General features: G+C 44.9%; 1 protein-coding gene across 5 annotated transcripts in view; it reads left to right on the top strand.

Annotated features, from left to right (window-relative positions):
- The window catches only part of DOCK11 (dedicator of cytokinesis 11), an 86,497-nt gene that overhangs the window by 44,814 nt on the left and 15,170 nt on the right, over positions 1-26,513 (top strand). For 2 of the 5 annotated variants that reach the window (XM_074883199.1, XM_074883204.1), the window contains exons 25-47: positions 553-622; positions 700-825; positions 1,364-1,435; positions 1,815-1,961; positions 2,423-2,506; positions 2,940-3,051; positions 5,138-5,176; positions 6,714-6,892; positions 8,913-9,029; positions 9,729-9,804; positions 10,105-10,208; positions 12,201-12,312; positions 12,465-12,531; positions 13,035-13,082; positions 13,284-13,361; positions 13,607-13,749; positions 14,404-14,519; positions 16,338-16,475; positions 21,522-21,704; positions 22,378-22,491; positions 24,223-24,438; positions 24,518-24,575; positions 26,032-26,138. In XM_074883199.1, the coding sequence (XP_074739300.1) occupies positions 553-622; positions 700-825; positions 1,364-1,435; positions 1,815-1,961; positions 2,423-2,506; positions 2,940-3,051; positions 5,138-5,176; positions 6,714-6,892; positions 8,913-9,029; positions 9,729-9,804; positions 10,105-10,208; positions 12,201-12,312; positions 12,465-12,531; positions 13,035-13,082; positions 13,284-13,361; positions 13,607-13,749; positions 14,404-14,519; positions 16,338-16,475; positions 21,522-21,704; positions 22,378-22,491; positions 24,223-24,438; positions 24,518-24,575; positions 26,032-26,138 (2,506 nt within the window). The remainder of the gene's footprint in view (positions 1-552; positions 623-699; positions 826-1,363; positions 1,436-1,814; positions 1,962-2,422; positions 2,507-2,939; positions 3,052-5,137; positions 5,177-6,713; positions 6,893-8,912; positions 9,030-9,728; positions 9,805-10,104; positions 10,209-12,200; positions 12,313-12,464; positions 12,532-13,034; positions 13,083-13,283; positions 13,362-13,606; positions 13,750-14,403; positions 14,520-16,337; positions 16,476-21,521; positions 21,705-22,377; positions 22,492-24,222; positions 24,439-24,517; positions 24,576-26,031; positions 26,139-26,513) is intronic. The other 3 variants (XM_074883200.1, XM_074883202.1, XM_074883203.1) reach the window with 3 other exon arrangements.

Raw genomic sequence — 26,513 nt, 5'->3', positions numbered from 1 at the left:
GGGCAAGTGGGCTTGCTCTCCATATAGCAGGTCCACAGATACAGCCAAAGAGAACTGGGTGCAGAGAAGATTAACTTAATATTTTTGGTTTCGACTTACCTAACACCTGAACATTGTTTAGGTGCCTAATGCTCACTGCAACTTGAATTTAAGTAGTGGCAGGCTTTAATCCTGCATGCACAGAGGCTGAAGAATAGGATATGTCCCTCTGCAGAGAAATGCTTCACCTCACCTCATTGTGCAGGGAGCCTTGAGAATTGAAGGCAGCTGGTCGGGGAGACACCTGGTCCAGCACCAAAGTGGAGAAGAGGCTTTGAGCACCTCAGCTCTGAGTGCTCTGTTGAGGGGCTGTGCTGTGGCAAGGATGCTGCAGCCACAGGAGCTGTAAGGGGTGCTAGCCTGCAAGTATTGCCTCTCTGCAAGTCAGGCCGTGCCAGTGTCGGTGAGGCTTTTGGTACTGAGCAGGATAAGACACAGATGGTGTCTGCTTTCATGAGCTGGAGGAACTTGCCCTCACATTGCATGCTGAACAGAAACCACATTTCTCCCCAGGGTTCTTCTGCACATTGTGTCCAAGTGCCACGAAGAAGGTCTAGACCACTACTTGCGCTCCTTCATAAAGGTCAGTCATGACACACCACTCTGCAAAACTCCCTTCTGGGAGCAGGCACACTGCTGACACTGTTCCTCTTGCCTCAGTACGTCTTTCGAGCTGAGAAACCCAGTGTCACACAGGTGAAGATGACCCATGAAATCCTGGTCCTTTCTATGACTACGATCTTGAAGCAGTCGGCAGATTTTCTAGCCATCAATAAGCTACTCAAGGTGAAGTATTGGCAGTACTTGGCTGCCAAGGGTGGAGGGGAGGAAAAGGGGTTCCGGTATTAAGCCCAACGCTTTCACCCATTCAAACCCACCACAAGAGCAAAGTTACCAGGGCAGTTCCTCACATCCACATCCTTGAGATTCTCCCCTTACAACAGAGATGAATTCTTGCAGGGAACCTGACTGTGTTAAGGCTCATGGCTGGACACAGCAAAGGGCTTTTTGTTATGCCAGTTCTATCTGTTTTCTTCAAGCCACACATGAGGAGTGACTCATGGGAGGCAGACTGACTTTCTGCCTCTCTGGCTCCTTGCAGAGTGCATTGGGGTGCAGAGGGGATGAAGCTATTCCCACCCTAAGACTGGCAGGACTCCTCCAGGTAGCAAAGGCACCCATGCCAAGCTAGCTGTGCAGGCACAGCTGTGCTTACAAAATGCCATTTGAATGTGAGCTCTCCCTCCCACACTGCTGCTTCCCCACATAGTCAAACATGTTCAATCCCGCTGAGAAAAATAATAGTATTCTTTGTTCATTCTAGTACTCGTGGTTTTTCTTTGAAGCACTGGCGAAGTCAATGGCTATGTACTTACTGGAAGAAAACAAAATCAAGGTAAAAATAAATTTGTTTGATGCTGCATTAGAGAGCCATCACAAACTCTCCTAAAGTTTCTCTGAAAAACTATGTAACTATTTTAAAAAAGCCCTGACAAGCTGAACAGCTAGCCAGATCTTTCCTTTTTTTTCCACTTTACTTTTCTCTTCTTCCCCTTTTCACTCTCAACTGTAATTTAAAAATTCCAGATCTCCACATGGCTCATGCAGCCTCCTTTTCTGTTACTAGCTATTGCAGTTTCAGCCAGTGCTTTCTTTGTGCCAATGTTTTATTAGGAAATAACATAAACAAATGCTAAAGGGAATTTGCGCCTGCGCGTGGTTCTCCCCAGCTGCTCACTTGCAGCACTGAGTGTAGGACGTGCTTTTGGTTTCAGCTGCCCAGAGGCCAGCGGTTCCCCGACTCCTACCAGCACGCCCTGCATTCGCTGCTGCTCGCCATCATTCCTCACGTGACCATTCGCTATAATGAAATCCCTGAAGAGTCCAGGAATGTCAACTTTAGCTTGGCTAACTTCCTGAAGGTCAGCAGCTTCTTTCCTTCTCCCAGGCTTTTATCAGAAAAAACCCCAACAATTAGAAGTAAGCAGCAAGCAAACAAATGTGTTCGTACTTTATCTACTCTTTGGTTTCAATGATGAAAACTCTGGAGAAGATAAGCTTTCCTAGGAAAGAAACTTTCTCTTTCCAAGAGAGAGACTATGATACTCTGTATGTTATCTAGGGTTTTCAGTCATGCCTAGCAACTCTTCAAAACCTGAGAGGAAATATGTGTGCTCTCATTTTAAATATTTCTCTTGTCCACTGGGGACTTAAGTGAGGTCATCCAAATAATTTCAGAGAAACAGGACCAAGTACATTTTGGAAAGTCAGCAGCGGCCCAGAGGATCATATCTGGCTGCTGGCAGGATGGTAGCATGGACATGATTTAGGATGATTACTTTTATTTTTAATGATTGGTCACATGTTGCTATTTTTTCTCCAGCGTTGTTTGACTTTTATGGACAGAGGATTTGTTTTTAACTTGATAAATGATTACATTTCTGGATTCAGCCCTAAAGACCCTAAGGTAAGCAGTATGTTACTTGAGAGGTGATTTGCAGTTGTACATATCTATGTCAGTCAAAGCTCTGTAGTGATTATTTTATATGATTCTTGGAGGCCCTTTAGACATTGCTTCTGCAGAGTCTTCTGAAGGCAGAGACCTTTTTGTCTGAGCCAAGAGCCAGTATGCAGCTAAGCTTTAAAACAATGTAAAGACTCAGAACTAAAGGAGAGATTGATTAATAGTCTGGATGAAAAAGGTAAAGAAGTCCCAAATGACAGCTGCATGCACTGACACTTAGGGGGAACAGCACAAAAATTTGCCAATTATTACTGAGTTTCACCAAATGCTATTTAGATTCCTCAGTCCTTGTGCAACAAACACATTGAACTAGAAGCAAATGTGTCAAACTGAAAACACAGTTTGTGTTTGTGTTTGTCTTTTTTTTTTTCCTTAGCTGCTGGTTGAATACAAGTTTGAATTTCTTCAAACCATTTGCAATCATGAGCACTACATTCCTTTGAACTTACCAATGACCTTTTCCAAACCCAAGCTGCAAAGAGTCCAAGGTATGTCCTTTCTCAAGAGACTAGCTAGAGAGCTATAAATTATTAGTCTTGATGGCTTCTGACCAGATGGGATTTAGTTTGGTGTCAAGGAAATTTATGTCCTGGTTAGCCTGATTTATATTAACCTCAGGAAGAGATGTTGTTCTGGCAGGTTTACATCATTTTGCTCCAGAATGGTATACAATCAGTCTTGTCAGTATTTTGTATATTTAAGTTTGCATGGGACTAACAATATCCAAAAGAAACTGCCCCTATGTAAGTAAATACACAAATTGGGCAAGTGTAATCCTTGTTCCCACAAGTGTCAGCCTCCCCTGAGAAGTAGGATGTCTCATCGATCGGTGCTGTAGAGAATGGAGTTACAGAACAGATTGAATTCACTGCTCCACTGCCAGTTCTCTTTATGGCCACAAGAAGGTGATTTAGGTTACTTTCTGCTTGCATTTTGAACAAGGGTACGGCAGTGCACAGCGCGTTCAAGCTTGTACTCAAACTTGGGCTGAAAGCAGCCAGTGGAGAAGTTAAGCCCATGCCAATCCTTAGCACATACCAGGCTGTGGCACCCAGGCTGCTCTCACTGTCACACCGTGTCCACTTTGGTCCCAGTGCTGCTCACCACAGGGAAGATGGGATTTGCAAGGGGCTGAGCTGAGACACTGTGCAAGCGTGGATGGCTGCGGCTCTGCTACCGATGACAGTGTGGACACACAGTGCTGAGCCTGGAGCATGCCTCACTGGCCTCCTAAGATTGCTGTAGACACAGCCTCATTCCCTCTGAGTCCTGATTTCTCATCTCTGCTAAATGAATACAGAAGAGATTGCCAGGTTTGGGTGCTAATAGCCTGACAAGATAAGTACTGGAGAGGAGAATGAGGTTTGGGATTCCCCCATGTGAAAGCCTAGTGGATTTATGGTTCTATGATTTATTCTGATGGAGGCAAGGGGATGTTTAGTTGTGCCTCGGGGTGCAGCCATACAAATCCCAAAGTGGTTCCCTTTATATCCAAGTGTCAGAAGCAGCGGAAATTTTCCTTTATTTTGGTATGTTTCTGACAGCTCAGAGCTTTTTGGACCAGCTACTAATCTTTTACACTTACACCAGTTTGGCTACTTGCCTGGCATAGTTTAACAAAGTGCACTGCTAGAAATGGCTGAGAGAGAGAAAACACACAACCACAATGCCTCCCCGTTGCTTAGTAGTGGCATGATAACATAAGGATGCTCTTTCTTGGTTAACATTCACCTTTGCATTTGTGATGGTTAAACTGAAAAGCTCATCTTTCCTCCTCTGTTTTACTGTGACTAGGACCTACCAGCTGAAGTTTTATTTTTAAAATATATATTTAAAAATAGTGATAGCAATTGTCATTCACACACATCTCTTGACAGTAGAGCAGCCTATCCTCAGGTAGCCTCAAGTGCCTTTGCAGTGGTGTCTGTGCTCTGCCTGCCATGGCAGAGACATGTAGGGTTTGTCTGATTTAGGGACAGATCTGTGATTACAGGGCACAGTGGGCTCAGAGATGGGGAGGTATAATGTGCACATCACCAAGGAGATATCCTTGGTGCGTGCCTCACCTCTTTATCAATTGATTTGAATGAAGAGAGGGGATGTGCCCAGTCCCTTACTACTCTGTTTCTGGGAAAAGAAGGAATAGTCCCCAGGAAGGTGGATAAAGAGGGCTTCTGCAGCAGAAGCTGGTGCAGATGGACCTACAGGCAGAGCACATCCCTGTGACCACATCCTGTTGAGTTGGAGCATTGCATCTTGGAGCAGTTTCTCTGAAATGTCTCAGCTAGTAAAGAACTGGTTGCTGGTCTGTGTCCCTGCTGCCTCGCCTGGAGGACATGTGTGTTTCATCAGACTGAGTCTGTCCTCACAACCAGCAGCACAGGGTTGTTTTTGCAATCTTGTGATAGCAAAGAACCCAAGAGATTGACAGAAGCTGGGAGTTAAGCAATAGCCTTACAAGTAATATTAAAACATGATGTACTGTCCCATTTCTTCAAGATTTAGAGCATTACTTATTCCTGTTTATTTTTGCTGTGTTTTTATTTGTCCCTTTTCTTTTTACACATGAATTAGATTTTTTTTCATTTGCTGTGGAACGGTTCACTTCAGTAGGTAGGTCCAACTGCGATCACTGAATCCTCTAATGCCAAATTAAATATGCAGCTTCCAATCAATTAGCTTGCATCCAACTAATGAAATAACCGTGATGTGTGACACTTAGGCATTTACTAACGTGACTAACAATGAAAGCTAGATAATGTTCCAGACTGCTTTCTTTTTCCTCTGAATCAGACTTTCACAAACCAGTAAATGCTACTTATGAATCAACGAACTTAAAAATATCTTTTGCAGCCACAGAGCTGTTGGAACCCTTTGGTTGGGATTTTCAAAGCTGTGTGTATGCACCCTGCCTTACCACAGAAAAACTTTCACACCTGTGGTGTTTTAAAAAAAAAAAGTCTGAGATGAGCACACAGCATTTGTACCCTTTGGGGGAAGAACGCACAGCTTTGGGGTTATCCCTCTGGGAGGCTTAGTGCCAAAATGCAACAGTCAAATGGTGCTTGTCATGCCTCTGATTAGGCATATGGGTGCCTTACAGAGATAATGGTGTCAGGGCAAGGTCATTCATAGCAGTCTGAGTGCACATGCACCCTGCATTGAAATCTGTGTCTCTGTCACTTCTCTGCTGCATTATCCAGGCACGTCAGTCAAAATGATGCCTTACCCTTGTAGCAGCTGCTCCTTTGATCATGGTAGATAGCCTGAATCTATGTGAGATGAAGGGTACAAGTTAAGTAAACCAAGGTGATTAGGTACTGAGCTGCCTTTCTGCTGGCAGTCAGTGCGGCTTGTAAGGAGCTGTGTTCACTACCTGCTGGTGGAAAGCTAAAGGAGTCTCACAGTTTCTGGCAAGCAGCTGCCTGGAACCCTGCCTTGGCTCCCCAGTCCGTGCAGCAGGGCTGGAAAGCCCAGCTGTGTAAACTGCTGAAGGATGCAGTAGCAGTCACTTGGCACCACATCCTTATTTGTATCCCTCATCTCAGCAGGAGTATTTGCCTTTTCTCTGCTCTCTGATCTGGCAAGAAGAAATGCAGATTTCATGGAGGATGTGGAACAAGCTGCAGAGATGGCACTGCTAGAGCTGGGCGACTGTGATAAATGTACCGTCTCCACTGCCCATTACCACCCTCACAGCTGCTCTGTGGAGGTTGACACCTCCGCTGCCTGGGTAGTTTGGGAATTTACAGGATAACCTCCAGTCCAGAACAAAGCAGCCCCCAGGCAATAAATCCTGCTGTCTTTCCCCTTTTCATCCATCTCTGACTTTACAAATTACTCTTTGGACCACTAAGCTTTGTAAAGCATCACACTGCAGAAATCATTCTTTTAGCTGCTGCTGAAACAGTGAGGGCTGAAATTAATGATTAGCCTGAACTGGAAGATGCCAAGTTCTTTGATATGACTTAACTCAGTGGTGGAGAAAACTGTAGTCAGTTCAGGCCTTACTGAAAGATCAGTGCACTGTAGGAAAGTGAGTGATGAACTGTACTCATGGACTGTGTGGCTTACATGACTGTTATGTAAGACATAACTGAATAAATCCTCAGAACGGTTCCCTTAACCATTGTCTTGCTTTTTCTTTCAGATGTAAATCTTGAGTACAGTTTAACTGATGAATATTGCAGGCATCATTTCCTGGTGGGGATGCTTCTCAGAGAAGCCTCTGTTGCCTTGCAGGACAACTACGATATCAGATACACAGCCATCTCCGTCTTAAAAAATCTCTTGATAAAGCATGCCTTTGACAATAGATACCAGCACAAGGTCAGGCATATTTTGTTGGCTTTTAAATGTAATGTTCTTGAATTTTATGAAAAAACACATGTCAGTTTTAGATCTTGCATGGTGCACCAAGAGTATTCTCATTACTTTTTAGGGAACTGTTGTAAGTAACTGATAGTTATGGCATAACAGTCATAGCTCTGAGAAATGATCTAGGAACACAAACAATGCAGTCAGATAACTGCAGTGCTCTTATTCATGCTGAGTATTTAGATAATAAAGCCTCAAGCCATTAAGGAACTTGAGAGTGTCGTTAGCCGAGAGGCTGTTGAACAAAATTAAACAATGTCAGTGTTCTTCTGGTTTGGGGCTTAAATTAACATCCTGCATTAATAAACTGTAATTAGGAAATAGGACAGATCTCTGTTACAAGTCAGATGCATGTTTTACTAATTAGTGAATCAGAGGAGAGGATCTGTGGATTCTCATGAGATACTATATTTCTGCTGAGTAGCTTTCAGCTTTCTTCAGTCAGAGGCTCAGCATGTGTTATTGCTGAAAGGACCTGGAAATGGGCTTGTTTTATTTCTTGATGCTGCTCCCTGCTGACCCATATGTCCTTGAAAGTGCCCAGCTACCTGTGCAGACACTACCTGTCCTTGCTCCAGGCTGAAAACATGCCTCTGTTTAGAGTTTAACTCCTCACATTGCTCCTAATGTGCTCCATGTCTGAGTTTTATCTGGGAGTGTGGATAGCCTCCTGGGCATGAAGGGTAGGAGAAGTGACCCGAATGTGCCCGGGGCTCCTGTCTTCTGCATGGACCCAGGGCCAGATCCTCTCCTCTCCCTTCTCGTTTGGAAGGGCTGAGCAGGAGGTGGGCTTGCTTTTCTCTACAGTGCAGACCCGTGGTGACTTGCACAGCCTGGAAACAAAACTGCAGCCCATGGTAGTTGTCAAGACTTGATATTTCAGGAGAGATTTGCCAGCTCTCTGCCAAGACTGGGTCAGAGACAGCCTGTTTCTGCCTGAAATAGAGGGTGCCTGAAAACCCTCACACCAGTTCAGGAGCTGTTTGCCCCCTCAGCATGCAGCACTCTCCCTGCCTCCTCCAAAACACCACTTGTCTTGAAATTGTCCCACTGGATTTTTGTACATGTGTTGTGCTTCAGGCTGCATGACCAGGAAATTGTCTGGAGCCAGAGCAGGATGCTCAGCTGGTGTCCCGAGGCACCAAAGCAAAAAATCACATCATGGGCAGGACAGGCTGAGCATGGCAGGGTCTGTTGCTGTAGTGTGGCTCCAGCCAAGGAAGCCCCAGCTCCATCAGTGGCTGAGAGAGGGCTTTCTCAGCCCATGGGCGTTTTCAAGATTTCTTTTGTCTTTTGTCATACTGAATCAGAAGAAAAAAGCGGATTTTTGAACTGGTTAAAATGTGCCATGCCATTCAGAAGCCTTAAATTTCTTTTTTTTTTTTAACCTTTCTGTCAAACCTAGAATCATAAAATTTTAACAAACAAGAATTGGACATCAAGGAGCCCTGCATTTAGAAAACGTCAACCAGACCATTTTTGATCTGTATCACATAATCTAAATTAATCTGTTTCTACAAACTGTTTTAACTAGAAGCATTTGCTATGGAGAATTCCTGACTGGAAGCAATAGCCAGCACCAGGCAAGGAGCAAATGTTTTTGTTTCATTACTCCTGGGTGTTGTACTTGAAAATCAAACTATGTGAGTGAAGTGCCAGTTAAAGAGTTAGGAAATCCGGGATTTAATTTGTCACATATCCTGTATGACTGGAAATGTTATTCAGCCCTCCAAAATCCCTGAGTGCCCCAAACTTGCTGCTAGAAGGGTAATACCTACCTGGCAGCTCTGGAAGTGAAGATGAGAAGCCAAACCAACCCATGTCCTCAGACACCATATACTCCGTGTGTGTGTGTATGTATATATATATATATATATATTTATATATGTCTGTGTTTTGGCTCAAGAGTTTCCCTTTTTTGCTCCATTGAAAACCTAGGCTCTTACTTACATTTTACACTGTCTTTTTTCAGAACCAGCAGGCAAAAATAGCCCAGCTGTACCTGCCGCTGTTCGGGCTGCTCCTGGAGAACCTCCAGCGAGTGGCCAGCCGTGAGGCACTCTACTCCTGCGCAGCTGCCTCCAGCCCTGTGAGTAAAGCCCAGTGATGCCTCTTTGCCCTCCTCCTCGGCCCTCCCTCTCCCTGCACACCCCCGGTGCAACTTCCACTGCCTGCAGCCAGGCTCAGCTTTAGAAATAAATGTGGTTTTCTTCTTCCCACAGCCCCATAATGTCCTTGTTTCTTTTAATTTGGCTTTTCCTGTGACTTTGTTCTGACTGTAGCACTGGGTGCAATGTCTCTGCTCTTTTGTTTGCTGTCCTTTTATGGTTTGCCTAGTGCCGTGAGATGAGGTAAGTCCCTCCAGATGTAATGACTTGCAACAGGACTCAGCCTTGGACTCCAGCAGCTGTTCTGGGGATTTGCCCACCTGCCTGAGGGTTGTGTGTGGTTCCCAGGCAGGCTTAGCCTTGTAGACTAGACTTTCCTGCTTGTTCGGGGCAAACAACAACCAAAAAAAAGACATTTAAGAAAAACAATTAAAAATTTCAACTTAAATGATGAAAAACAAAAGGGGAAAAGCTGCTATGAACTTTAACACGTTCTGATATTCTTTGTACTCCTCCCCAAATCATTTATATCCTTGTTATGGAAGTAAGGAAATAGATTTTTTTTTTTATCTGCATTTTAAAAGCTGCTCTGATTTGCCTTTTTTTATTTCATTATTTTCTTCTATAAGGGAATAGGTGTTACAATTCATTAGTCACAAAAACCTTATCTTGCTTTACAGGCATCCAGGGATGAATTCATGTGTAGTTTTGCATCCCCCTCAAATAGATCCAGCCTGATTGCAGACAAAGATCCAGGTAAAGGAATTTTTCTAAACTTTAAATTTCCCATTTATTTTGAACATAACTATTATCAGCCCCCAAAACCCATTACCCAAAACCTGAAATAATCATCTGCCAGAAGACCTCTCAGAGTTTATATGCTTTTCCATGAATGTGGTGTCACTGCAACTGTCCTTTCCAGATTAATCAGCTTTCAAGATGGGGCTTTGGCAAGCCCCATTTGTGCTGTCCAAATCGCATCCTCCACTCACATCAGTGATGTGCTGAGGAGTGCCAGTACAAAGGGGTTAATTGTGGGCTTTGGGTTTTTTTCAGCCTGTGGAGCAGCACTTCCAAATGGCCATGCAATAAAGCGAGAGGACTCGAAAGGATCCTTGAACTCAGAGGGGGCAACCGGTTCCCCAGATCAGAGTGAAAATGTAATGTATCTGGGGTTAGAAGGAACAGTGCTCACTGCACCAGTCTGTGGGCTGTGTTAAATAAGGGGGAGGGAAAAGGAGTTCCCTGTGGTAACACTCTCAAAAGCCAGCTTATAAATATCTGTGTTTGGAAACAAACAGATTTAAATTTAACAGAGGAGGTCAGAGTCACGGGTCTGGTATGCTTTCCCTCTTCAAAGATCTCTGAACCAAAAATACAACTGTTGACAAATTACTTATTGAAGATGAAAGGTAAAGTCTATGGGGAAAATCTCTGCTCCCATGGTGCCTTTATCCGTACTCAGGCGTGCTCCCTGTGTGTGGATGGATCTGAGCCTGGCCAGTGCCCAGTGCGCAGTGCTGGGAACTGATTTCCACACACAGCTGGGAGGCAAAGCACTGTGATGTGAGATTGCCAGTGACCGCTGACTTAAGAGAAGACAAGGTATTTGTAGGAAAACCAGCACAGGCTAAAAACCACAGCCCCAAATTTGCAGAAGGTGACCACAGTCACACCACAAAGCGCTCCGACCCCACTATTCAGACAGGGTGTACTCTCCTCGTTGGCAGATTGCACACATGGAAATCAGGTATTTGTGCAAACTAGCCCCTGGTTTTCCTCAGGGCGCTTTCCAGATGTCTTGGGTTGGCATGAGTCATTGATGCATCTTTAAAAACTTTGGCCCTTATAACAAGCGAGGCAAAGATTATCTGGGCTCCTGCTGGCTGTGTCCTGACATGCTTAGGAGAGGTGTTGCCTTTCAAGCTCTCCTACATAAATTATGAAGCTATAAGACCAAGTATAGCCAAACACTTGACTGTCAAACTGTTCATATTCAGCAAAGCTCTGAGCATATGCTTCAACCCTGTTGGCAGGGTTTGCAGAAAGCATTATCGCTTGCAGCTCAGCTCTTCTCCACAGCTAGACATCCTCTTCTGTGTCCTTGAAGGTACATTTTTCAGTCATTGAAAACAGCTTTTCCATTAGGGAATGCAATATGCACAAAACCATGTAAAAGCAATGCCGCATGGAGGAGCAGAGCTTCAGTGCTGCACTACAGAGGTAGACACGTTGCATTATCGCCTGTTCCCCTGGCATGAGTTATGCAATGACTTGATAGTTTGGCATGGTCAACAGCAAAGTTCTGGCTATAGCACTGTATCTCCAACTCTAAACAGAATGTTTAATTCTGTCTTATTATGACTCACATCCACAGCTTGTCCCAGAATAAAAAACAAATAAGGTCTGTGGATCATTCTCCAAACATGTGAGGCACAGCTTTCAGAGAAGCATCCTGCTTAGAGCTTAATCATATCCATTTGTTGGCTAGGGTGATGCAAAAAAATCTGGTAAAGCTTTAGAAGTCATGTTTCCCACCACGCAATGCCCAAGCCTTTCCCATACAGATTGACTCATCAGCAGGTTTTCACTTATCTTTGCCTTAGTCACTAAACGGAAGGAAAACCAAGAGACACTTCCAAAAATCAGGGGGAATTCTTAAGCTGAAACGTCCTGCTTTTTTAATAACTCTTGTTGTGAAGTGTACATCTTTAACAGAAAGCTAGATTCTTGTTTTAAACTGTGATAGGTAATGAACTGTTTTGTTTGACAAGAACTGACTTCAGAAATGTCCATGAGTATAGGCACTGCAGAGAGCAAGGGAAGTCAAAGCAGGGCTGCTGTACATTTTGCTGGATAAGCCATCATTCTCTGCCCCGACATTTTTTTTCTGGGCAGAGTAGCATTCAGCCATGTGTTCAGGATTTCCAGACTGCTCATCACTGGCAGGGCAGTAGTCCCAAAGGATGAGGTGTCTCCAAAGCGTGGTGCTGTGAGGGTGCACATGCAGGGGGACGGGAAGATGCTGGCACATCTGGTATGTGCCAGGTTTGCCGTGCCCATGCTGCAGGGCATCTGGCCCCACACTCTGCTCAGGCACAGCTCAGGCACCTGGGGCCACTGGCCTCCATGTCACATCTGTGTCCCCTTAGATCCGCAGAAGCTCGACAAGGAGCAGCGTGTCGCACTGCAGCCGGCTGGACCAGTTTGAGATCCGGACACTCCTGATGTGCTACCTCTACATTGTGAAGATGATCTCTGAAGGTTAGTGGCTCTTGCTCGCTGGGTTCAGCCATATTGAAAATATGGGGGGGCAGCCAGAGAGACAAGAGACCATCAGCAGCAGTTTTTTGTCTGTAAGGTTCCCCTTTAATTTTTTTTAAATCTCAGTGCACTGTTTGGTTTTTTTCTTTCAGATACTCTTTTAGCTTACTGGAACAAATTCTCCCCCCAAGAGCTGATCAATGTCCTTGTACTTCTGGAGTGAGTATCATGAGGCTGCAATTCAAACGCTGCGCCTTTGTGCGGGCAGCATTGGCCAAGAAGACGTGAGTGCAGCGTGCCTCTCAGGGTGCACGTGGTTCTGTGCAGCACTAGAGGTGTCTGGCCAGGTTGTAATGATATGCTCTTCCTCAGGTGTATGTCAAGGGAGCACGGTGGAGTGGTGGTGCCCTGTGCTCAGTCCGGGCCATGCAGAGGGTGTCCCACCACCCGTGGGCGAGCAGGGCTCATGGCACAGCCTCCCACCATAACTGGCACAACCTCTGCTTTGCAGCAGGTTTGATGGAACAGATGAGTGAGGAGACAGGGATGTGCCACAGAGTTTGGAAACCAAGGGTGTGAGGTCAAGTGACTTGTAGATATAGACCCAAACCCTCATACCAGAGTAGTGTGCTGGCAGACAAGAACAGGGTAGATTTTAAATGGTTTAGATCGTTCCTCATCTGCAGCATCTGTAACAGATACATGTTTTATTTTCTTTCTAGGGTGTGTTTATTTCACTTCAGATACGTGGGGAAGAGAAATATTGCCAGGTACTGTATTCTTCTGTCCAGGACCAGGTAGGGGGGCTGCCCCCACGCTCCTTGCCGCAGCTGAGGCAGGAAGGGAGCATGTACACCCACGCCGGGGAAACCCAAGCAGGCAGGAAGCCTGCGGGGCCGGGACTCTGCTCAGCACCATGCCGTGAGCAGAGTCCCCTCATTTTAGCACCCTGCCCCTTCCCTCTCCTCCAGCTCCTGCATGAGACCCCCAGGCCCAGGCACTCCTGGCTGCCCGCGCAGGTTGGCAGTGTCCCCCGCAGTCGGCTGCAGGTGAGACACAAGTCACGGCTGCATCTCTGCTCCCTGAGCAGCAGCATTGCTGTTTCATTAGCTCTAGGGCCACCTGGTGCAGGCAAGACCAGGGTAGCCTGGTCAGCCCCGCTGGGATTATCTGGGATACTCCAGATTAGTGCATTGGAGGGAGACTGGGTCTGCGTCCTGGTGCCTCATGTAATCCTGCAGTGGTGTGGCCACTGCTGCTCCTTCAAACCCACCGACTTTGCTTCCCCTTGCAGGGTGCATGACGCCTGGTTATCCAAGCACACAGGAGCTGATAGGAAATCCCAGACGATGCCAGCGCTCCGCAGCAGAGCTGGGGGGATGCAGGTGCGGCTCCAGCATCTGGGCAGCTTGGACACCTCCTTCACGCTCAACCACAGTATGTACAGCAGAGTGAGATGGGACCGTGGAGCCTGCTGAAAACTGCATGTTGCCATTTTCCACTTGTTGCTTGTTGCTTCAGGATATTCAAACTGCAGAATTACGGTGGTCACCACTCCACTGCAACATTCTTAGATTGCTGGGGGTGACATTTAAGCCAGCCCCTTAAAAATCACCCCTGGGACTTAGGACTTGCATGGCTCTTTCCTCTCACCTGTCTTGGCTCACTCCTTGGCTGAGTGTGTGTGCGGGCGATGCCTTGGTTTGGGTAGTGAGCAGAGCAGGCAGGAGAGCAGCCCTGCACAGAGACCTGGGCCAGGATCTGCTCTAAGCCACTCCATGTGGCTGAGTTTTGCCCCATTGAAGCACCTTGCCATTGCCCCTCTGCAGATACAACTCGGACACCTCATTCTCTGTCTGGCTTTAAAAACAGTGAGATTAAGGGGAAGTACTGACATTGGTTTTCTTATTTGGCATCAGACTGAGGCAGCTTTTCTGAGTGGAGCTGGCAAATTCTGCATCTTGCTATTCTAACCTCATCTCCCAAACTCAGTGAAGTGCAAGGGGAGAATCTTACCTATATCAGCATTTAGATCTTGTGGGAGCTGGAGTGTTGAACACTGTTTCCTCCTGATTTGCTTTCCACCCGCAGATGCAGGCACCTCAGAAGCAGATATTGTGCACCAGGCGTTACTGGAGGGCAATATTGCCACCGAAGTGTGCCTAACAATCCTGGACACCATCTCTTTTTTCACTCAGAGTTTCAAGGTCAGCACTGAAATCAAAACTATTGTAGAAATGTGTGCTGTATTTTGTATGTGTGTTGATTTTGGTGATCTGTTCTCCTAGAGTGACAGGTTATAGAAGGCTTTACAAAAGCAAATCGTTTGCAGCTTGTTTATTTTCCAAAATGCTGACTGTTTCACAGGGTCTCAGAGTAATTATGGCCTTATGCAATCCTGCAATTTCTTCAAAACTGCAAGAACAGAGAAAATTACATGGACGTTATAGCATGTAGGCATTACAAAAATAGAATAAGAGGAAATGTACATCATAGAGAAAGGAAGGACTAGTGGAAAGGGAAATGAAGGTCTAGCATTCTTGGAACAGTCACTGTTTTCTGCCATAAATTGCCTAGAAGTGAGGCCCAGATTTCTTTGAATTGCTGTACGTGAATGTCTCTGGGACTGAGATATTCCAGCTGTGGTTACCAGTTCAGACAGGACCCTTACTACTGGTAGAAGTCTTCTCCTCCATACAGTGATTCACACTCCTGGCAGTCAGTGCCATCTACAACAATTAAAGCCTCTGTGGTGAAGAGAACCCCAGCCTGGCAGCTGAAATACTGTTCCAGAAAAACTCTTCCTTGAAGCGTGGTTGAGCAAATCCTGCTTATAGCAATGTGTCTTGCATAATGTCACAAGAACGTCTCCAGATTTCAGAGTAAGCATGATGAAGTTTTCCTTTTTAGATGGATTGAACAACATGAAGAGAAAGGTCATCATATCCTCTGTTTCTGTTACAGAGCAGAACGGCCATCCTGGTGCATACGTTAAATTACTCCTTAAAAGTTTGGCAACAGCAGAAGGATTTAGATGCAAGAGTTAAAACTTGCTTGACTTTCTCAGTTGCCTCTTTTTGAATATGGCTGAACCACAAAACAGTGTGATTTTCAAACCACAGGATAGACTGGATTCCCTTCCGCTTTAATGGGCTTCTGCTTTGCTTTTATGGTCATACGGTGTTACCACACAGAAGTGTGCTCTGTACTGCAGTAAAAGTGCTGATGCTGTTCATACTGATGAAGTAAATGAATTCAGTTTAAAAGTACAGATCCTAAACTTACCCTGCTGCAAGATGTGTGTAGGATTTCAAAAGAAATGTGATCCAGCCCAAGGATTGCTTGGGCTGGCAATGAGATAGGGATTACTGATCTCCTATTGATATGGGACATCCACATCCTTGCTGGGTGGCCACAATGCACCGGGCGTCCTGCACAATGGCTGCAAGGATGATAGCAGGCACAGGCAAGATAACTCTGACACCAAACTGTATTAATCCTCTCCAAGTAATTCCATTTTACCATATCTCCAGAAGCACAAACTGTCAAAACTTTGCAGGAAACAAGGGAAGTGTATTGACTTACTACAGCTACGAATCTGTGAAACAATGTGATTATCTACATTTCTCTCTCTCTCTCCCTTTTGGGCTGCAAATGAAACACCTGTTGAGACAAATAAAAAGAAATGGAAAAACCAGTGTGATAGTTGTGTTTGTAATAGCCTGTTTTATTTAAAATAACTCTAGGCAACCAGTGAAAGTTGTACAAATTATTGAGTTAGGTTTTGGAATTAGCGATGCAAAAGTGATGAAATATTTTTGTTTTATTCTCTGCTATAAAACTAGCCTCTGACCAACTAGTGTAAGTTTGTATTGGTTGTCGCATTTATTGGTTATATTTTTACTGAAGGCCCTGTTCCTTATCTGGCTTAAGAATTGATGTGATTAATTATGCAAAATTATCTCTGTCATTTCCAGCTTCAGGCACAACACTTCTGCAAAATAAATTCTCTCATTGCTTTCCAGACCCAGCTTTTAAGCAATGATGGCCACAATCCACTCATGAAGAAGGTTTTTGATATTCATCTGGCTTTTCTCAAAAACGGACAATCAGAAGCAGCTCTTAAACATGTGTTCGCCTCTCTGAGAGCTTTCATTAGCAAGGTAAGTAATACATGACTCCAAAGGTGCAGGAGAATTTATACAGGTACAACAGAAGAAACCACTATGCTTAAACTCCTGTTAAAATGATATTTTGTGTTGTTTGGAGATGTGTTTTAGAAAACAACTTCTTCACTGGTTTAAAAACCAGCCCAGATTAAGTTACCTATTTCAACAATTACTTATTATTTGTTGGATGTCAGGAAACAAGAGGAGAAATTGCGAGGAATTCCCTCACTTGCCTTGGTCACAAAGCTGCTGTTAAAGATTAGTATCTGTTTGACCAAAAGCTGGTACTTCTTGAATCTTTGCCCCAAACTGTCAATATTGCTGACAATGCTATTGCTTGAATACTACTTGTACTGACAAGTTGCCCCTCTCCCACTGCGTTTCAAAGAAGATAGTACTTGCTGCACCTCTTTCTACACTTTTCTGAGCCCTGGTACACAGTGAGGCTGTTTAATCCCCTGAGCTCAAGCAGCATCAAAGCTGCAGCTAACCACAGAATAGCAGTGACTGATGCTATTGCTGACGTTTCCCTTCATGCTTGTCAAGACCTGACACTTCTAACAAATACATTTTCGAGACCAGATGTACATGCAAACTCTATTTCTTCCAAGCTGCATGGTTATCATAAACTCAAAATGAATTGAAACCTCTAAAATAACTTGAATGCAATGCTTCATTAATGAGGTAAATCCATGTGGCATGAGATTGCAGCCAGGCAGAGCACAGTATGTGAACGATATGCAGCAAAGTGTTACTTCCAAAGGAGATCTTGCACTAGTTGCTGAGCAAAGATTGGTTAAAGAAAGAGACTGCTAAACTGTTTTTCAAAGGTGGAAAAAATATGTGCTATGTACATTTTACTATAATCCACAGCAAAGCTAAGAGCCAGTATGAGCGTGTCTAGGGCTGAATTTTGGTTTGTCCTAAGCAAACACATGAGAAGCAGAAAATGCAGAACTCTTACTAGCTACCTGTCTGGCTCCAGACAGCGTGGTCTCCTAGGAGATGTTTTTCCATGGGGCTTCTTAAAGCCTGCTAGTTTGGCAACTGGCACTGGCAGGAATCACTCAGTTTTTCTACAGGGTCCAACACATGTTTATTGCTCTCCCTTTCTTTTGAGTTTTCTGCTTGCCTGTGATCTGCTTAGCCTTGAGATCCATCTTGCTGCAGATCTGCACACACCCCACTCAGACACAGTCTCTCTGCATGTCTCTTCCCCTTACTAGTCAAAAGTTTGTTTAGCCAGAAATGTTTGTTTTGTGCCTATAGCAAATAAGAGACCTTTCTTGCCTCCCCAGCACATTTTCTGTGGTTGTTTAAATGTGAAGCCAAACCTGCACACCTGCTCAGTTTGATCTCACCATCAGTCTTCAAAACCTGGAGCCCTTCAGGGGTTCCACGCTCGCTTTCCGCAATGCCGATTGCAGCAACACAGGCTGTGCTCTTGGCTGATGCAAGGACAGGCAGTGGGGTCATTTTCTTGGATTTATGCCAGACTGAAGCCACGCTGAGTTTGGCACTGTGGGTCTTCAAGGATATGAAAGACTGATTTCAGTTAATTTCTCACATTTCCCCTATGACAGGACACAGTGTTGTTTCTGTAAAAGCAAGATATGAGCCCAGCAGATGGTATCTATAAGGAAGTGTTTTCTTTGCCAACTCCATAACCACATGAGCCCCAAACTTCCTTTTAAGTCCTTTCAAGGGCTTTTCTAAGGCCCAAAATGACAATAAAATAGCCGGGAAAGTCACTGCATTTCATGACAAGTGCAAGGATGGCATGTTTTCCTGCAAGTTTGTTTTGAAATGTAAAAGCTGCACTGCTTTGCTTTGGGTTGCATATCACTGTTCGCTGTAAATTAGTGTTAACTCAAGAAAACCAGAAGTGAGTTATACCTTTGATGTAGCTAGACTGGACAATTGGTCATTTTTATGGCTTTCTGTAGCTGATAATTGCAATGAAGAGAATCCCCCTCTTAGCTAGGGTCACAGCAAATGGTTGCTGGAGGGGAAAAACCTCCTGAGATTTATTCTGCATCCCAAAATCTGTCTTTAAAATAGCTTTCTTTCTGCATTAAATCTGGTTACTTGATAGGCAAAAGACTTTAAAAAAAAAAAATGTCACAAGAAAGCAAAGAACAAACAAGTTCTATAATTGTTTGCATGTTTTGGTTTTGGTTTTAGAATGAATCCCACTTGCATGCATGTGTGCTAGGAATTTGGGAAGAAAGCTGTCTCTCTTTTACCGGCTGGGAAGAAGCAACAAAAGCTAGATTGCTCTTGTTTTATACTCTAGATTTTCTTAACAACTAAATCCTTCTTTTCAGAGCATCACTTACAGATAAATACATATATACATGCTTGGGAATGGTCTTGAAAGTAAAGGTTATGAAGGAAAACATGCACAGAGAAAGGGGCTGACATAATTTGCCCTGCATTAAAGAGCAGCTCAGACACGTGGATGTGAGTGTGATGGAAACCCCATGTAGCTGCCTGCTCCATGCCTGCCTCTCCCTTGGTGCATTGACACTAACATGGCACATTAGAGGCATCACAAATCCCGGGCCCTGAAGGACTAGAGCAGCAGAGCCTTGCTCCCTTCCTGCAACAGCCAATTTGGGAAGCTTTTCCCTGTCTGTTAGCAATTCCTCCTGACCATGGCAAGCTGTGATCTCCCTCCATTAGTGCTCTCAGGATGCAGCATCATTACAGCCTCCCATGCAGTTGTGAAGGGCACTTGGCATGTCTTGCCTGCCACTGTGGCTGCCCTGTCCTCATGTCCCTTTTGTGCTGAGACCTCTCTGGGAGCTGCTTGCTGTGTGGATTCCTGCTATGGCCCTTCTAGAGCTGGATCAGAAATGTGCTCCTCCAGGACATGCAGAGTCATCACCACACATGTTTTGCAGCTCTTCACAGCTCGTGTTCTCCTGCCAGCTGGAGAGCCGCAGGCAGCACCCAGCCAGACCTCGAGCAGGCATACACCCTTGGGTCTGCTGCCCCAAACCTGGCACCAGGAGCGATTGCATCTGCTTGGGCTTGGTCTCCAGAAGGAGCTGCGCAGGGACGCAGGTTCCCTATGAACAGGGCACAGGTTTTCCTCCAGAGCTAGGGCAGTGTGGAGGGGAGCGCACAGGGAGGTGTCTTGGACTTCTTCTGCAGCAGATTCCTAGGCAAAGTTTTTCTCCCTAGCATTGGGCTGGAAATGTCTGAAAAGCCCCTGCAGGCAAGCAGTGGTCCCTGCTGAGATACGTGCCAGCCATATCTTCTTGGGTGCCCATCTGCTGCCTGTGCACACCCAATTGCACATCACTGTGGCCAGCTCTGCGCTAAACCCAATTCTGAGTGTGACCCCATCTTGCTATGGGAGAATAATTGCATTACAACAGGTAGCAATTACTTAATAGCTCCGTTCCCGTGTGCACACATGATCCTCTTGACCCTGTGTTACTATGATGTTTATTTGCTTCTTTTCTTTCTCCCTTTTTTTTTTTTAAATATTTTTGGCCAGAGGCAGTGAACACCAAATATTTGCTCAGTGTCTTTAGTCTGTCTTGTAACCTGTATCACTTGGTATAATCCCAATGGTGTAGTCTTGCTAGCCACAGCTTCCTGTTTTGAGGCCCTTTCACCAGCACGCCATGGTGGTGGCCACATCAATACCTACAAGCTTTTCTGAATCATATATACTTAATGCAAGGAGTAGAGAGCCATGGTAACAGCTCCAGGCTCTGACTTGGAGGATGTGAGTGAACCCTCTGACAGTATTTACCGTCATCTTGCATGGGGCAGATAGAAGTGGCTCAGGGCCCATGAGGATCGTTGGGTCTTGAATGAACTGAGCGTGTCTTTCCTCTGAACAGATAAAAACCATGGTTGTGTCTGTTGCTTCTTTGTGCCAGGAAATTCTCTGGGGCTGGTCCCCAACTGCAGCAGAGGGAGCAGAGTCCCGTTGTGCGATGCCCAAACATCCTCTGCTCCCTCCGGGAGGTGTAGGCATCACCCCTCTCCAGCCAGGTCCCTGTGGTGGCTGCGGAGGCGGCTGCGTGCCAGCACAAAACCCTTCCTTGTTCTGCTTCCCTGCACCCAGCCTACTGCGGCCGGGGTGGAAGGAGGCCAAGTGCGGTGCCCACTTCCCACCAGCCACCGCTCGTGACCGTGGCCAGACGGACGGGTGCTGGCAGTCCCTGCTCCGGTGAGCCCTGCGTGGAGGCAGCTGCGCGCCGGGGCAGGGCACCGCTGCGGCTGTCTGCTTTTCAGGCACGGCTGGTCTTGCCCCTGCAGACGTGCTTGGAAGTAGGTGTTTGGTAAGGTGATAGACGTGCTACGGCAGTGCAGGGTGCTGGTCTTCCCCTTCTGCTTTTCTTCACCCTGATGCAAATCTCTGAGCCCTGTTGCTAACCAAGGTAGCTCACACTGCAGTTTGGCTTGATCGTGCTGCTCCCTGGGACTGGCTCCAATGCAGGGGCCAGGGCAGGTCACTGTGTATTTTAGGCTCTCTGGGACAAGCAAGTCTCTTGTTTGCATTCCTGTGGGCAAGCAGGATTTTAGACTTTGCCGGGGGGGACTTATAAAAGAGGCTGTGCAAGCATTGCAGGTCACATTTCCCAGTAAAGTCAGACTTCTGGGTGGGCTCCAGCAGATTTTCTGATGTCCCAGATGGCAGCCTTTGGTGGGAATGTCCATGGGACCTTTCCTCTCTGTCCCACTGCTGGTGTTTATGGCTTTTGTAAGAACATAAAACTTCTGTCTGTCCAATTTGATGAGAATTTGCCAATGAACCCAGAAGTTGTTGGGAGAGGGGTTAGACAAGCACATCCCCAAAAAGTGTGACAGCAAAGTTCACATTGCTCTAGGAAACATGGTTACAAATAGGCCCTGAATTCATTCTCACAAATGCTTTCAGGCTCAGAACTCTGGCAGAAGTTTTACTGAGGCTGTCCAGACTGGAGCCCAGTGTGTTGCCCCATGCCCCTGCCTGTCTGAGCCCTATGGGTGTAATTTAATGGTGTATTTTCTAATATTTGCATGCCTCTTGTGAAGTTTCCCTCAGCATTTTTCAAGGGAAGGGTGAACATGTGTGCTGCCCTCTGCTACGAGATCCTGAAGTGTTGCACTTCCAAGGTGTCTTCCACGAGGAACGAAGCCTCAGCTCTTCTGTATCTCCTGATGAGAAATAACTTTGAGTTCACCAAAAGGAGAACGTTTCTGAGAACACATCTTCAGGTCAGTCACTGGGAGAAAAACTAGAGAGCAGGATGTCTCAGATATAATGGACAGATATATCAATAAAACTGGTCACCTCATATCTGCAGAGGATCTTGCTGTTGTTATATCGACAAAAATCCTCTTGATTTCCAGGCTTTGCCTAATTCCTGTTTCCAGTGATTGGCCTAGGGTCCTTTGGCTAAAATACACTGCCATCAAGTACTCCAAGCTGTTGAGTTTTGGGAATCACAGACACAAGACACATCTCTGCCCAAGAAGCTGACTGGGATGGGGTGAAAAGGACAGCAAGAAGAGCTGCCTTTAAAGAAGGAGAAGGGATTTTCCTAGAGCTGCTTTTGCAGCATTCGTATTTTTAAGCGAATTTAGATACCTAGTGGGGCAGATGAATACCATCTGGATTGTAGTGAATCACGGAAGGTAACATGTATAAACAGGGATTTGTATTATGATTGTTATATTGTTAATTCTGTGAACTCGCTGTTCAGCAAAGTAGTTTGGTCCTCTGGGGAGTGTTTGTCCTTGGGAGATGTGACAGCAAAGCCACAACAACAACCGTTGCTTACATTGTGGGAAAGACATGGTGTTTTCCTATGAGCATTTTATATAACTGTGACAAGAAAACTCCTCTATTAGGGTTCATTTAAATAAAGCCCCTATCCTGTCCCAACAGATAATAATTGCAGTGAGCCAGTTAATAGCAGATGTCGCACTCAGTGGTGGGACAAGATTTCAGGACTCCTTGCTCATCATTAACAACTTTGCAAACAGTGACAGACCTATGAAGGTAAGCTGGAGACATTAAATCACATCATGTGCTATCAGCCATTAATGCAACACTTGGGACACACATCATGTTTAAGAGTAAGGCTAATGATTGGAACTATGATTTATAAGCTCATAGTGGGCTGTGTTTGCTCAGTAAACAAGTATAATGCCAACTTAATGACACTTAACATAGGGCCAGCTGCACAGGCAGGCCATGCTCCATCCGTGAGGCCTCACACCAAGAGGAGGGAACTCTGCAATTCAGGTTACACTTTGCAAAGTGTGCTGCTTTTAGGCTGTCCAAAGAGCTTTCCAAGAACTTCCAGCTTTGAGAGAAATGACAAGGGAGGGTCTGGTACTTCTGTTGCCTGAAGGTAGTAATTAGCAGGAATTAATTTTAATTGAGTGTCAGTAATATTAAGAAAGCATTGTTTCATGGAGACTAATGGTTGCATTTCTTTGGAAAATAATTGTCTGGTTTTGTGCTAGATTTAAAAGCTTTTGCCCAACCCATTGAACAATATATCATCACTGCAGCTTGCTCCATTACACACAGTGTAGCTGCCAAGGTAGGATAGAGGAAAACGAGAAGCATTTTTACAGTTCCGTGATTATCCTATGACCTAAAGTTGGAATGGGAACTTCAGTTAGGTGTTGAATTGTGTTATAGCAAAGTTATTGTTAGGATACACCTGGAAAAAAACTCAGTTCTCTTCTGTACACAGGTGTTTATAAGGGTTTCACTGAGCCATACTTTGCTGCTCGTATTTTACATCACGAGACCATCATTATATCCAGTTTATGTATTTATATAAGTGCAAGAGTACAAGAGAGATTTCAATACATTGAAGAGGATGCCATGCACAGCCACAGAGATAGCAGGACCCCAAGGAGAGGGAACATGAGATGGGCTCATCATGGAGGAGAGAAAGCTGAGGGTGAACCTAACTGCTGCTTTCCACTACCAAAAGGGAGGTTATAGAGACAAGGAGGTCAGGCTCTTCTCAGAGGTGTGGAGTGGTAGGACAAGAGGCAATGGGCACAAGTTGCTGCAAGGGAAATTACAACTTTGTTTAAAGAAAAAATTATTTCCCAAGAACATGGTGCAGCCCTGGGGCAGGGCCCAGAAAGGAGGTAGGATTTCTGTCCATGAAGATTATAAAACCTGGCCAGACAAGCCTTGCTCTAACTCGGTGATGGCCCTGCTCTGAGCAGGAGATCAGACTGGAGCCTGTGTTTCTTTCTCTATTTATTACATTCCTGTGGTGGGAAGCTCTACAAATGCCTTTAGTGCTTTAGGAATTGAAGAGCGACCACATCAGAGACTAACAAGCCAGATGTTGAATGACATGAAAAATACTTCAGGCATGGTTTACAGTCCCATTCTGGGACATCCACGTGCACAGAGCAGTTCTGTCCCGTTCTCACACCAGCTCCTTAGGATGCTGAAGTACCTGCCTCACTGGAGAGCAGGAACAGCCAACCTGGCATCCTGCACATGACCAGGAGAGATTGGCCCTGTGCACGCCAAGATTGAAATCCCTCTAATTGCTTATGAAATACTGTACACTGTATGCAGTGTGAGTTCAGTAAGTAAAAGCTAGTTAGTCTTATCTCCGGTGTTCTCGGCATTTTCAGATTGGCAGTAAGTGGAGTGTTGGCTGAAAGGGTAATGACGGTCTTTCTTTGGCAAAGCCTGGAACACCTTTTATTTCTGTATTTGCTTCTAACTAGATTTGTTTTGTGTCAGGCAACTGCCTTTCCTTCTGAAGTCAAAGATTTGACAAAGAGAATCCGTACAGTGCTTATGGCTACCGCTCAAATGAAAGAACACGAAAAGGATCCAGAAATGTTGATAGATCTACAGTACAGTTTAGCCAAATCTTACGCAAGTACCCCAGAGCTCCGGAAAACATGGCTGGACAGTATGGCAAAGATACATGTGAAAAACGGAGACTTTTCAGAGGTAATACATGAACTTAAAAACATGGTGCACAACAAGACATGTACAGATGACATTTTAATTTTCCCTTTGTACTTTGCAGGCAGCCATGTGTTACGTTCATGTAGCAGCCCTTGTTGCAGAGTTTCTGCACAGGAAAAGTAAGTGTGTGCTGTTTGGGAGGTACGAGGAAGACGATGCAGTGATGGGTTTTGGTGGGGATCAGAATCTTTTTAAAGACAAGTTTCTCTTGATTTGGTAAATGTTTATTTTAGAAACAAACAAAAAAGAAAAAAAATAATGCAGTGGATAAAGTTATAAGAAGATTAGTATTTTTTAAGAAAGGAATCCAATTGTTCATACACAGGCATTTACTAGGCTGGCCAGGTCTGCTTAGACAGTCATGTTGTCATGTTGCTGAGTGAAATAAGAACTGACACATCATGTCTCGGTTTAAATGTTCGGTTGTATTTTACATTAGGAAATGTGCTTATAGGGGAAGCCCGTGTTAAAAACTGGCTGTCAATATGTTCCTCAGAAGTATCACTATAGGCAGTGCAGAAAACTATAGAAAAAAGCAGTCAAAATTTAGTCAAAAAATGAGACAATAGCCTAACTATACAAATATGTAAAGAACAATCAGAAAAAAAGAGCGTGTTGTGGTTCAATGCAAAACAGGAAGGAAGGACAGACTTGTATGTTCTCAAGTAATACCACTTTTCAGGTCTTCTTTTAAATAACTGTTCCACATTTGATATATTGACCCATTTTTCTCATTTCCATATGAGGGAATAATTGTTGAAATGGATACTTAACATTTCAAAAAGTTAAGGCTGCATAAAAGCTGATTACATGCGCTGCCTTGGCTGTAAAAGTCTTAAGTGCCTTACTCAGGGGGCTTGGAGTCCCTCCAAATTCTGTACTTTGTGTTGGCTAAGTGGGAAAAATCAGGACTTGTTTTTCTGATACATATACACATTTCACATGGCTGCAGAGGGGAGAGTACTGAAAGCTGACAATTCTTTATTTGTGCCCTGGAGGCTGCTTACCACAACTGGTGGTAAAAGAGAACTTCTAAAAAAGAAGAGGAACAAATACGAAGGAATATCAAGTGAATACATTGAATTATCTCTGTCACTGACACTCTTTACATATACTCAGGCTGAAAAGGGTTCAGTAAAGGCTGAACTACTCAAAGTTTTGGGGTACATAACTGTGCTAGCAGAACTAGGAGTGTACAGTCCTGTTTAGTTACCACCCAGCTCTCCAGCATCCAACAATAGCTTTCTTCTTGCATCTTCTGTGCAAAGTTACACCCTTTCCTTCTTGACTTGAAGTTGGTTGCAGCCGGTTAGTTTGGTCAATGATGACTTCCAGATAGCACACTGGGAAATCTGTTGTACTTGGTGTTAGTTAGGTACTAGGAATGACTCCCATGACAAAGGGCTTGGGGAGGTTCTAATGTGTTCAGTCTCATATAGCAAATCAGTAGCAAAAACGTGAGTTGGGTCCCCTGCTACTTGTAGGACTATCAGCTAGACTGCTTCCCTGGCCATTAAAGCATGACACATTTGAGATATGTTATACAACTAATCCACTTGCTTTTGTCTGCTACAGAACTCTTCCCCAGTGGATGCACTGCCTTCAGGAAAATCACTCCCAACATTGATGAAGAAGGTGCAATGAAAGAAGATGGTGGGATGATGGACGTACATTACAGCGAGGTGAGGCCCTGTAGTATAGTTTTAGACTTTGTTCATGTGAGCTCTAACACATTATAGTTGTGCACTGACATCTGTAAGGAACCACTGTTCCACAGCAATTCCCCAAGAGAAATCTGCATTGAAGGATTTTCTGTGTACAATTCAGACAGGTAAAACTGGTCTAAGTTCTTGGTTCCTTTGAAGGGCTTTCTTAACACTGAGACTGAAAAAGCTACACCACAATCTTTGCCTGCCATGTTATGCAAATGCTAATTCTGCCAGCACAGCTCAGCACAGCATGGTATTTCCGAAGAGGGACAGAATGCAAGTCAAGCTCTACCGAGTGAGAGGTCAGCTCAGGTTCCGCTTGAGTTAGGGCTGTGCTGCAGGACACCA

This window comes from Strix uralensis, chromosome 13 (genome assembly GCF_047716275.1).
Source record: "Strix uralensis isolate ZFMK-TIS-50842 chromosome 13, bStrUra1, whole genome shotgun sequence".
In the NCBI taxonomy this organism is placed as follows: domain Eukaryota; kingdom Metazoa; phylum Chordata; class Aves; order Strigiformes; family Strigidae; genus Strix; species Strix uralensis.
Note: the sequence above shows the minus strand (reverse complement) of the source record. Positions and strands in the feature narration are given on the sequence as shown.